Here is a 12,980-nt window from a genome sequence, read left to right as displayed (position 1 = left end):
CCCTAAAAGACACCTGTCCGCACACTCAATCAATTACACTCCAACCTATCCACCATGGCCAAGACCAAAGAGCTGTCTGAGTAACCCAGGGACAAAATTGTTGATCTTGCACAAGGCTGGAATGGGCTACAGGACAACAGACAAGCAGTTTTGTGAGAAGGCAACAACTGTTGGTGTAATTATTAGAAAAGGGGAGAAACACATGATGACTATCAATCTTCCTCGGTCTGGGGCTCCATGTAAGATCTCGCCTCCTGGGGTAAGGATGATTCTGAGAAAGCCCAGAACTACACGGGAGGACCTGGTCAATGACCTGAAGAGAGCTGAGACCACAGTCGTAAAGATTACATGATTAACACACTACGCCGTTATGGTTTAAAATCTAATCCTGTCTACGGCTGATGCTGAGACCCTGATTCATGCATCTGTCTCTTCTAGATTCGATTATTGCAACTTTTTATTTTCTGGGTTGCCGCAATCCAGAATCAGGGGTCTTCAATCGGTTCAAAATGCTGCTGCCAGACTTTTGACACGAAACAGAAAGTTCAACCACATTACTCCCATTCTGGCATCTCTTCACTGGCTTCCTGTCTCTGAGATCAGATTTTAAGGTCCTGCTACTGGCCTACAAAATTGTTCACGGACTGGCACCGTCCTATTTGGCTGATCTGGTTAAACCCTACGTACTGGCCTGGGCTTTGCATTCACAGGACATGCGCTTACTATGTGTCCACAGGGTGAATAAAAACTCTGAGAAATAGATCCTTATCATGCCTCCTGTGGAATGCTCTCCCTGCATTAGTGAGGCAGTCAGACTCTGTTGAGACTTTTAAGTCGCGAGTGAAGGCACATTTGTTTACTATTTTATAAGATTAACATATTGTTTTATTATGCTTTTTATTCCTCCCCCTCTAGCTACCACCTTATCGTGGTGGGGGAGTTTGCATACCCGGATGATCCTAGGAGCTATGTCGTCGGGGGCTTTGTGCCCCTTGTAGGGTCTCCCAAGGCAAACACGTCCTAGGTGACGGGTCAGACAAAGGGCAGTTCAGAAGCTCTCATGACCAGTAAAAAAGAAAGAAAGAGCGACGTGAGCCCGCCCTCCTGTGGGTTCACCACCTGCAGAGGGGGCCATGGGGGTCAGGTGCAGAGAGGATTGGGTGGCGGTCGAGGGAAGGTGGCCCGGCGGCCCGGTCCGTGCTCACAGCCCCTGGCTGTTGCGACGTGGAATGTCACCTCGCTGGGGGGGAAGGAGTCTGAGCTTGTGCGGGAGGTTGAGAGATACCGACTAGAGATAGTCGGGCTCACCTCCATGCGCAGCTTGGGCTCTGGTACCCAACTCCTGGAGAGGGGCTGGATGCTCCACTTTTCTGGCATTGACCCACAGGGAGAGGCGGAGAGCTGGGGTCGCATTGCTTATTGCTCCCCAGCTCAGTCACCATGTGTTGGAGTTCACTAAGGTGAATGAGAAGGTCACGTCCCTACGCCTTCGGGTCGGGGACAGGTCTCTCACTGTTGTCTCGGCCTACGGGCCGAGCGGCAGTGCAGAGTACCCAACCTTCTTGGAGTCCGTGGGAGGGGTACTAGATAGCACTATATATATATATATATATATATATATATATATATATATATATATATACATATACACACACACACACACACACACACACACACACACACACACACAAGGGTCTATTAGAAAAGTATCCGACCTTATTATTTTTTTCAAAAACCATATGGATTTGAATCACGTGTGATTACATCAGACATGCTTGAACCCTCGTGGGCATGCGAGAGTTTTTTCACGCCTGTCGGTTACGTCATTCGCCTGTGGGCAGTCTGAGTGAGGAGTGGCCCACCCTCTCGTCGTTTTTTTCATTGTTTAGGAATGGCTCAGAGACCGCTGCTTTGTGTGATAAAACTTTTTTCAAAACTGTAAGGCACAACTGAGTGGACACCATTCGATAAATTCAGCTGGTTTTTGGTAAAAAATTTTAACGGCTGATGAGAGATTTTGGTCTGGTAGTGTTGCCGTAAGGACGGCCCACGGCGCCTGACGGCGATCTGCGCTTCGAGGCGGCAGCGTCTCGCCGTTTCAAGTTGAAAACTTCCACATTTCAGGCTCTGTTGACCCAGTAAGTCGTCCGAGAACAGAGAACTTTCAGAAGAAGTTGGCATGAGGAGTTTATTCGGACATTCCATTGTTAACGGACATTTTGTAATGAAAAAACATGCAGGCAGAGTCGCATGTCGGGCCGGACCCGACCGCGGGGGGTCGCGACAGGAAAAACACCTCAGTTGGAAACCTTAACGGGCAAGTTGGAACATGCCCAAGCTGTTAAACAGTTTCTCAGTTACTCACTTGTTGAAAGACATCAAAAGCCGCCTGAATTTTACAAATGGTTTTCAACACGGAGGTGTTTTTCCTGTCGCGGCACACACAGATTCGCCGAGTCATCACGGAAATGACTCGGCGAATTTGCGCGCACGTCTTTCATTACAAAATGTCCTTAAACAGTGGAATGTCCGCATAAAGTCCTCATGCCGGCCTCTTCTGAATCTTCTCTGTTCTCTCACGACGTCCTGGGTGAATTAAGCCTTAAATTAGGATGTTTTCAGGTCGAAACAGGCCGACGACGGCGCCTGGAAGCGCTGCACGACGTCCCGGTCCGTGGGAAGTCCTTACACCGACAGAAACACCCCATAATCTCTCATCAGCCGTTAAACTTTTCACCGAAAACCAGCTTAATTTCTCGAATAGTGTCCACTCGGCTATTCCTCACAGGTCCAGAAAAAATTTTGATAAAGCAACGCGCGCCATCTCGAGCAGCGTGTGAAACAAAGGAATTCAGCAGAGAGGGCGGGACCCCATTCATTCAAGGCCTGCCCACAGGGAAATGACGTCACCGACACGCGTGAAAAAACTCACAGCATGTCGCACGAGGTTCAAGCAGTGATTGGTGTAATCTCACGTCATTCAAATCCATATAGTTAAAAAAAAAAAATAAAAGGGTCGGTTTATTACCTATAGACCTCGTATATATATAGGTGGTTCCGGGCACGTTCACCTGTGAGGAGGCACTGGAAGACCCAGGACACGCTTGGAGAGACTACATCTCTCGGCGGGCTTGGGAACGCCTTGGGGTTCCCCCCGAGGAGCTGGATGGGTTGTTTACGGGAGGTCTTGGCTTCTTTTGCTTGATATTCCTGCCCCCGCGACCCAACTCCAATAAAAGCGGAAGAAAAAATAATATAGAATAAATATATATATAATAGAATATATATATAATATAAATTTATAATATATATAACACACACACACACACACACACACCACACAACACACACACACCACACAACAGCTGTAGGCAACTTCTGTACAACCCTGATCTTCATGAATTTTCCTTTATAAGTCATTGTTGTCAGGAAGTCAGAAATTTCAGTTAAATATAATCATATAGCAGACGAACACTGATATTTGAGAAGTGAAATGAACAGTGAAGTGAAATTTACAGAAAGTGAGCAATAATTATTGAAACAAAATTAGGCAGGTGCATAAATTTGGGCACCCTTCTTATTTTATTGATTTGAATACATTTAGCACTAATTATTGGAACACAAAATTGGTTTGGTAAGCTCATTGACCCTTGACCTCCTTACACAGGTGAATTCAATCATGAGAAAGGGTAGTAGAGAAGCTTGAATCTTCGACTGGACTGGGTTGCTTGACGCGAGGACGTTTCGCTTCAAATCGCAGAAGCTTCCTCAGCTAAAATTCTTGCTCTGGAAGTCTGACTTCTGTCTGACTCTTGTAGAGACGAATGAACAGAAGCCAACAAAAGCTGGAGTTTTAAACCTAGCCAAACCCCTCCTACTGAGAGGCAGACTGCTATAGGCTAGTGACTAAACAATAGCTCTAATTAGCAACTATTGTGCTCTAGTTAGCACTCTCCTAATGACAGGGCAGCTGTCCCTCCTAATGATGGGATGGATGCCTTTCTTGATGGCTCCCTTGATGACGTGAATGACTCATTACCATGAACAAAAGACTGAAACTCCTTTGACCTGAGTACCCCATTGTAAACAGGGGACAAAGCGTGTCTCAGACCCCCTCCCCGGTTAAGGCTGGGTTTCAAACGTTTCACAAAGAATGCCTCCTTGACCCCTCTCTCAAACCATTTCTTCTCTCTGGCTAATATTTTAACTTCCTTGTCCTCAAACGTGTGGTTATTGTCTTTAAGGTGGAGATGAACTGCAGACTGAGGTCCACTGGCGCCCTCTCTGTGGTGCTGGTATAGTCTTTTGTGTAAAGGTTGCTTAGTCTCACCTATGTACGAGGTCTGTGAGAAAAGTAACGGACCTTATTATTTTTTCAAAAACTATATGGATTTGAATCACGTGTGATTACATCAGACATGCTTGAACCCTCATGGGCATGTGAGAGTTTTTTCACGCCTGTCGGTTTCGTCATTCGCCTGTGGGCAGTCTTTGAGTGAGGAGTGGCCCACCCTCTCGTCAATTTTTTCATTGTTTAGGAATGGCTCAGACTGCTGCTTTGTTTGATAAAAATTTTTTCAAAACCTGTAAGGCACAACTGACTGGACACCATTCGATAAATTCAGCTGGTTTTCGGTGAAAATTTTAACGGCTGATGAGAGATTTTGGAGTTTTACTGTCGTCGTAAGGACGGCCCACGGCGCCTGACGGCGATCTGCGCTCCGAGGCGACGTCGTCTCACTGTTTCAAGCTGAAAACTTCCTAATTTCAGGCTCTGTGGACCCAAGACGTCTTTAGATAACAGAGAACTTTCAGAAGAATTCGGGATCAGGATTTTATCCAGACATTCCACTGTTAAAGGAGAATTTGTAATGAAAGAACGACCGCGGGGGGTCGCCACAGGAAAAACACCTCCGTTGGAAACCTTAACGGACAAGTTGGAACATGCCCAAGCTGTTAAACAATTTCTCAGATACTCGCTTGTTGAAAGCCATCAAAAGCTGCCTGAATTTTACAAATGGTTTTCAACACGGAGGTGTTTTTCATGTCGCGGCGCAGACGGATTTGCCACGTCGTCACGGATCTGACTCGGCAAATTCGTCCGCACGTTCTTTCATTACAAAATCTCCTTTAACAGTGGAATGTCTGGGTAAACCCCTGATGCCGGCTTCTTCTGAAACTTCTCTGTTCTCTGACGATGTCCTGGGTGAACAGAGCTTTAAATTAGGATGTTTTCAGCTCGAAACAGCCAGACGGACGCCACCTCCGACCGCGTCGCGCCGATCCGCTTTGTGGGCTGTGCTTAAAGCGAAAGAAACTCCACAATCTCTCATCAGCCGTTAAACTCTACACCGAAAACCAGCTTAATTTCTTGAATAGTGTCCACATGGATATCCCTCACCGGTCCTGAAAAAATCTGATAAAACAACGCGCGCCGTCTCCCTGCAGCTTCTCAGACAAAGAGATTCCGACGGGAGGGGGAGTCCACACCTCACTCAAAGCCTGCCCACAGGCGAATGACGTCACCGATAGGCATGACAAAACTCACGCATGCGCACGAGGGTTCAAGCTTGTCTGACGTAAAAACATACGAATCAAATCCATTTATTTTTTGAAAAAATAAAAAGGACCGCTTTTTTTTAATCACAGACCTCGTAGTGTTCGTTACAGTTTTCCTGACATCTCATAGAATACACTACACTGAATACACCTGATAGAAAGGGTACTTAAGGTGGCCATTTACAAATGTTTCCCCTCTATGCATCTCTTCTAATGAGTGGCAGCATGGGAGCCTCTAAACAACTCTCAAATGACCTGAAAACAAAGACTGTTCAACATCATGGTTTAGGGGAAGGATACAAAAAGCTATCTCAGAGATTTCAGCTGTCAGTTCCCACTGTGAGGAACATAGTGAGGAAATGGAAGACCACAGGCACAGTACTAGTTAAGGCCCGAAGTGGCCAGGCCAAGAAAAATGTCAAATAAGCTGAAGTCAAGGATGGTGAGTACAGTCATAATCAACCCACAGACCTGCTCCAAAGACCTACAACATGATCTTGCTGCAGATAGTGTCTCTGTGCATCATTCAACTACACATAGCACTTTGCACAAAGAGGGTCACATGGATTCCAGTCATTATCAGCAGATTCTTGAAGTTTCTAGTTGAAGTTGCTGGATTTTTCAACAAGACAACGACCCTAAACACTGTTCACAATCTACTAAATCATTCATGCAGAGGAACAAGTACAACGTTCTGGAATGGCCATCTCAGTCCCCAGACCTGAATATTATTGAAAATCTGTGGTGTGATATTAAGCCGGCTGTTCATGCTCGGAAACCAACAAACCTGAGATGTTTTGTAAAGAAGAATGGTCCAAAATACCTTCAACCAGAATCCAGACTCTCATTGGAAGCTGTAGGAAGCGTTTAGAGGCTGTTATTTCTGCAAAAGGAGAATCTACTAAATATTGATGTATTTTTTCTGTTGGGGTGCCCAAATTTATGCACCTGCCTAATTTTGTTTCAAGAATTATTGCACACTTTCTGTAAACCCTATAAACTTCATTTCACTTCTCAAATATCACTGTTTGTCTGCTATATGATATATTTAACTGAAATTGCTGATCCAAACAACCAATGATTTATAAAGGAAAATCATGGAAATCATCAGGGGTGCCCAAACCTTTACATACAACTGTATATATACACTCAACAAAAATATAAACGCAACACTTTTGGTTTTGCTCCCATTTTGTATGAGATGAACTCAAAGATCTAAAACTTTTTCCACATAAAACTGCACCTTTCAGAGTGGCCTTTTATTGTGGGCAGTCTAAGGCACACCTGTGCACTAATCATGGTGTCTAATCTGCATCTTGGTATGGCACACCTGTGAGGTGGGATGGATTATCTCAGCAAAGGACAAGTGCTCACTATCACAGATTTCGACTGGTTTGTGAACAATATTTGAGGGAAATGGTGATATTGTGTATGTGGAAAAAGTTTTAGATCTTTGAGTTCATCTCATACAAAATGGGAGCAAAACCAAAGTGTTGCGTTTATATTTTTGTTGAGTATATGTGTTATAATAGCCAAGAGGCCTCTGTGTGTGTGTGTGTGCACGTGCGTGTGTGTACGGCTTTGATCATGCAAAAACCTGGTAGAGCTGACATTTGCTGTTTGGTATGCTTATGGATTTTGTGTCAAGAATGAACGCTGCAAAAAGAGAAAGCTGACAGGGCAAATATTGTTGGAGAGAGAGAAAATGATTCCAATGGAGAGATAGAATGATTCCAACAGGTATTTTTATACTCTAGCTTGACCAGGTTTTCACAAGCTAGCTTCTTCGCAAGCCTATTTTTGTGCCTCCATTGAATCATCATTGAAGCATCTCGCCAATTTTGAATGATATACTACATGCACATCAGACTAGAAGACATGATTATGTAAACGTTTAACTTCCAGGTTGTTGCCATGGGGATTCAGGAAAGGCTGATGTTATGTCATTTATGCTGCACAGTGAAGCTGCACTCACAGCTCCGGTGGGAAAGGGAAGGACACAGAGGGACAGGCAACCCATTTATCTCTGCTTCGACAAAGAAGCAAAAGTAGGACTTCACTCAGCCAAAAATATATTAAAGAGACAGCTGCTCAATGTCTTACCTTGTTAAGCCATTCCACTCGCTCTACGTCTGGGAAGTGGACCTACGGTAAAGAAGACATTGAAGATTATGTCTGCTGCAGTTAAAGGGATTATTTTTCTACATTTGTTCATCAAGCTAATATTGGTCAACAGGTCAATTAAAAACATCAATGTAGTTTTTTTTAAGTACCCTCACAGATCACTTCAGGTCCATAAGTATTTGGACAGTGATACAATTTTTGTAACTTTGTCTTTTTCCACCTCCACAACAGAGCTGAAACTAAACAATTAAGATGTACTTTTAGTGTGGACATTTAGCTTTAATTCAGTAGGTTTAACAAATATATTGCACAAACCATTTAGGAATAGGGCATCGCAGTCTTGTTAAAACCCTGCGTGACAGCGCGGGATTCGACCACTTATAGGGACCTGCGCTCCATTGCGCAATATATACACAGCATAACTTCACACGGATAAATGGTGTACTGTTTTGTTTTCGGCTGCAATCACTGTAGCAGTCTTGAAAAGGTGAAGTAGAAGGGAGACGTCGTGTCGGTAAGTGTTAGCCTACACAGCTAACCAGAATAGCTCCATTCTGTCGCCTGCAAAACGGCCTTGGCACATTTGAGCTCTGGGTCATAAACAAACTGCAACACGTCCACTTTCCCACCGCATCATTACTTTTTCTTTGCATTTTCACCTTGTTTGCGTGTAATTTGCCAAAAAACAACAAAAACAAACAAACAAAAAAACATTGTAAATACCGTGGTTGGTCCCCCGGAAGTCGAGAAATTACGTCATACGAGGTCTATTAGAAAAGTATCCGATCTTATTTAAAAAAAAAAAAAAAAAAAAAAAAAAAAAAACAAAAAACATGGATTTGAATCACGTGTGCTTGTGTGAGCCAACCTTGAACCTTCATGCATATGCGTGATTTTTTTTCACGCCTGTCGGTTGCGTCAGTCGCCTGTGAGCAGGCTTTGAGTGAGGAGTGGTCCAGCCCTCTCGGCGGATTTTCATTGTCAGGGAAATGGCTGAGAGACTGCCGCTTTGCTTGATCAAATTTTTTTAGAAACTGTGAGGCACATCCATGTGGACACCATTCGAGAAATTCAGGTGGTTTTTGGTGAAAATTTTATGGGCTTCAAAGACATTAAGGGATGTTACTGTCCCTTTAAGGACAGCCCACAGCAGCTGTGGGGCGCGCCGTGCTCCAGCTGCCATCGACAGGCTGAGCGACCATTTCATTTCTAAACGGATCGATCTGTGGATCCGTGACCATCGTGTGCAATTTCTCTGGTTGTCACAAGAGCTGGACATCAACTATTTTCCTGCAGATTTCACTTTTAACAAGAGATTTTGTCATGGAAAGCCGAGCGGACGCTTCGCGCATCACGATGGATTTGCTGCTGGACCGACACAAAACAACCTCCGTTTTGGTGTCACAGGACGGCTTTGAGATGGCGTTCAGACAGCTGTCGGTGGTTTTTCAGTCGAGTGATTATCCAAGAAATTTTGGACGAGCCTGGACATGCCAGAACATGTTCTGTGACGCTTCATCACGGCGTTGCTTTGCGCGTCGCAGGTGCCACGACGCGCGGAATTCCTCCGCACGTCTGTCTCAATTTGCGGAAAAAGTGCTGATGTCCACGTCTTTTCACAATTCCTGTGCTAGTCCAGACGACGTCCCGGATAAAACACAGCATCCAGTTTGGAAATGAACGGCACATTCCACTTTTAACGAGGAGTTTTTGTCATGGAAAGAGGAACGGACGCTTCGCGCGTCACGACGTCAAGCAAGACAAAGAACACCTCTGTTTCGGAGTGCCAGAAAGACAAGCTGGGACATGCCTTTCAATGCTTACCAGTCGAGTGAGTATCAGAGAAATTGTGGAGAGCTGGACATGTCCCAGCTTGTCCTTCTGGCACTCCGAAACGGAGGTGTTCTTTGTCTCTCTTGCTGTCGTGACGCGCGACGCGTCCGCTCCTTTCCATGACAAAAACTCCTCGTTAAAAGTGGAATGTGCCGTTCATTTCCAAACTGGACGCTGTGTTTTATCCGGGACGTCGTCTGGACTCGCACAGGAATTGTGAAAAGACGTGGACATCAGCACTTTTTTGGCAAATTGAGACAGACGTGCGGAGGAATTCCGCGCGTCGCGGGTGCTGTGACATGCAAAGCAACGCCGTGATGAAGCGTCACAGAACATGTTCTGGCATGTCCAGGCTCATCCACAATTTCTTGGATAATCACTCGACTGAAAAACCACCGACAGCTGTCTGAACGCCATCTCAAAGCCATCCTGTGAGACCAAAACGGAGGTGGTTTTGTGTCAGTCCAGCAGCAAATCCATCGTGATGCGCGAAGCCTCCGCTCCTTTCCATGACAAAATCTCTTGTTAAAAGTGAAATCTGCAGGAAAATAGTTGATGTCCAGCTCTTGTGATAACCAGAGAAATTGCACACGATGGTCACGGATCCACAGAGAGATCCGTTTAGAAATGAAATGGTCGCTCAGCCTGTCGATGGCAGCTGGAGCGCGGCGCGCCCCACAGCTGCTGTGGGCTGTCCTTAAAGGGACAGTAACATCCCTTAATGTCTTTGAAGCCCATAAAATTTTCACCAAAAACCACCTGAATTTCTCGAATGGTGTCCACATGGATCTGCCTCACAGTTTCTAAAAAAATTTGATCAAGCAAAGCGGCAGTCTCTCAGCCATTTCCCTGACAATGAAAATCCGTCGAGAGGGCTGGACCACTCCTCACTCAAAGCCTGCTCACAGGTGAATGACGCAACCGACAGGCGTGAAAAAAAAATCACGCATGCGCATGAAGGTTCAAGGTTGGCTCATGCAAGCACACGTGATTCAAATCCATATGTTTTTTTTTTTTAAATAAGGTCGGATACTTTTCTAATTGACCTCGTATGTGTCATATTTTAGCCCTTTAGCACCTGCCCTCAAAAGAGACTGCAGTGCCCAATTACAGCATTGTTATACACATCCCCACTATTTTAAGTAATTGGACAAACAAATTAGGACGATTATTTTGAATATTAATCATCACTTTTCAGCCCGTTTTCTTTCAAAAAGCTAGGAGATGGACACATGAACATTTCCAACTATCTGGTGTCTCTTGTCTGAAGACGAGAGACACCAGACTCAATAATAGAGATGACTAAAGGCCACTATGAAAACTACCTGAGCTTCTATAACACCTCAGCAGTGCTACAGGCTGATACCTTCATGCCAAACTGCACTGATGCAGAAATTCAAGCAAAAGGAGCTCCAACCAAGTACTGAGTGTATAAATCAACATACATTTCAGAAGTTTGACATTTCTACATTATAAATCTTTTTTATTGATCATATGAAATATAATATACAAATAATTAATGTTTAAGAGTTCAATGGCACAAATATTTCATGAGGTGAAAGCTGGTTGAATGGTTTGTTCCAGCTTTCACCGAATTAAATATTCGTTCCACTGAAAACATTCATTATTTGTTTTATATACTGGCTAAAACAGATCCTTGTCATTTGATATTTTATTAATTTGTAAACAACAGAAAAGAGACTTACATTTTGGTGTTCCACTGCTGCTGAAGTCCAAATTATGACATGTAGTCCAGTGACGCTGTGCACTGACTTTGGACTTCCATAAAAAAAAAAAAAAAAAAAAAAAAAAAAAAAAGACTTTGTGTAGTTCCTCAGTCCAGCCAAAAATCACATTAGCTTTTCACCTGAACTAGCTCAATCAAATCACTGTGGTGTTGTCCCACGTGCAGGTGCGCACACACATACAACCGGGTCGGCACTTGTGCACTCGTGTACTACCAAAAAAAAAAAAAAAAAAAAAAGTGTGTACATCCTCAGTGCAACGGAAAAAAAAAAATCACATCAGAAATTAGTCCAGCTTTTCATTCTTTCTTCCTACTAACAGCCTCCAGACAGCGCAGTGGATTTGTTTTGTCTGTGTGTGCATGTGCACGTGTGGGCACGAGCACGTGTGTGTGTGTCTGTGCACATGTGCAGAGTGCAATGGTACCAAACATATGGAACCAAACCACACTCTAAATGCAATGCAACACAAATGGTACGAAGTAATCCACGTCATGTGACATACAAAGCACCAATCAAATGACAAGGATCCACTCAGCCGTTATATAAAGATAAAAATATAGCAGGTAGCTGAGTGGATAAGGCACTGGCCTGCCAGTATGAAGACCTGGGTTCGAATCCCGCTGACGCTACCTGTCTGTGTCTTTGGACAAGACACTTTGTCTACATTGTGTCAGTCCACCCAGCTGTAACTGGGTACTGGCCATGGCTAGGGAAGTGACCTGTGTCAGATTATCGTCCCATCCAAGAGGAATCACAGACGCTCATCCATTTGGCACTATGGAAGCCAAAGACAACCACCAGTACAAACAGGCTGCAGGGCCTATATAGAACTGACTTACTCATAACTTAATTATGGCTAAAGCTCTGAAAAGTATCAAAAATAAATTAAAAAAATGCTTGAAACATTTTAGTGTATATGCAATGAGTCTATAATATATCAAATTTTCACTTTCTTAAATACCTGGAAAATTTTTCATATTATAATTTTTTGAGATGCACCTGTACTGTGAAAGACAGGCAGCACTCTGCCGAGCATTAGTAGAATGAGGAAAACCTAACAATTAAAAATGTCCTTCAAAAAAAAAAAAAAAAACTGAAATATTATCAAAGTGTTGCTTTTAATAAAACTTTTTAAGCATTTGAAAAGACACATTGTCAAAACTTACTGGTCTGGCACCACTATGTCAATTTATTTATTGGCATTAAAGACCAACAACGCTACCTCAACAATGCTATCTGATGTAAAACTTGTGCCAAATCGACATGAGAATCAATATTGGATCGACTGGGGTGATCCTGAGCAAAAAAAAAGGGAAGCCTGATACCCCCGTCATACATAGCCAGAATCACGCAGAGTGGTGTCGGAATTATGAATTGGCGGGCATCCAAAAAGTGCCCGATTTCAGTTCCAAAATGTTCTGACAGCCATCTGCAGAAGTCGACACAGTTGGTCAAAATCGGCCAGTGGCCTTGAGTGTGAGGCACGTGTTCAAAACTCTCCGGGCGCGGTCGAGATGGGACACCTATCCGACGGTGGTCCATGTGTTATCTAAGGACCATCTAACCGCAATTTACATATTCTGATGGCGGAAAAACGGGATCCGAAAGGATTTCAGCGCATACAAGGAAACCTTGAGATAGATCTGGCACCGCAAAGCCTGCTGGTATGACCTGCACGTGCCACATATAATAATGTCCACCCCCCAGAGCGCAAAG

General features: G+C 44.1%; 1 protein-coding gene across 1 annotated transcript in view; it reads right to left on the bottom strand.

Moving 5' to 3' along the window:
* esyt2b (extended synaptotagmin-like protein 2b) overlaps positions 1-12,980 on the bottom strand; it is a 269,639-nt gene that overhangs the window by 232,517 nt on the left and 24,142 nt on the right. The window contains exon 2 of the mRNA XM_034175565.1: positions 7,663-7,704. Coding sequence (XP_034031456.1) covers positions 7,663-7,704 — 42 coding nt within the window. The remainder of the gene's footprint in view (positions 1-7,662; positions 7,705-12,980) is intronic.

This window comes from Thalassophryne amazonica, chromosome 1 (genome assembly GCF_902500255.1).
Source record: "Thalassophryne amazonica chromosome 1, fThaAma1.1, whole genome shotgun sequence".
In the NCBI taxonomy this organism is placed as follows: domain Eukaryota; kingdom Metazoa; phylum Chordata; class Actinopteri; order Batrachoidiformes; family Batrachoididae; genus Thalassophryne; species Thalassophryne amazonica.
This window is presented reverse-complemented; position numbering and strand designations above follow the sequence as displayed.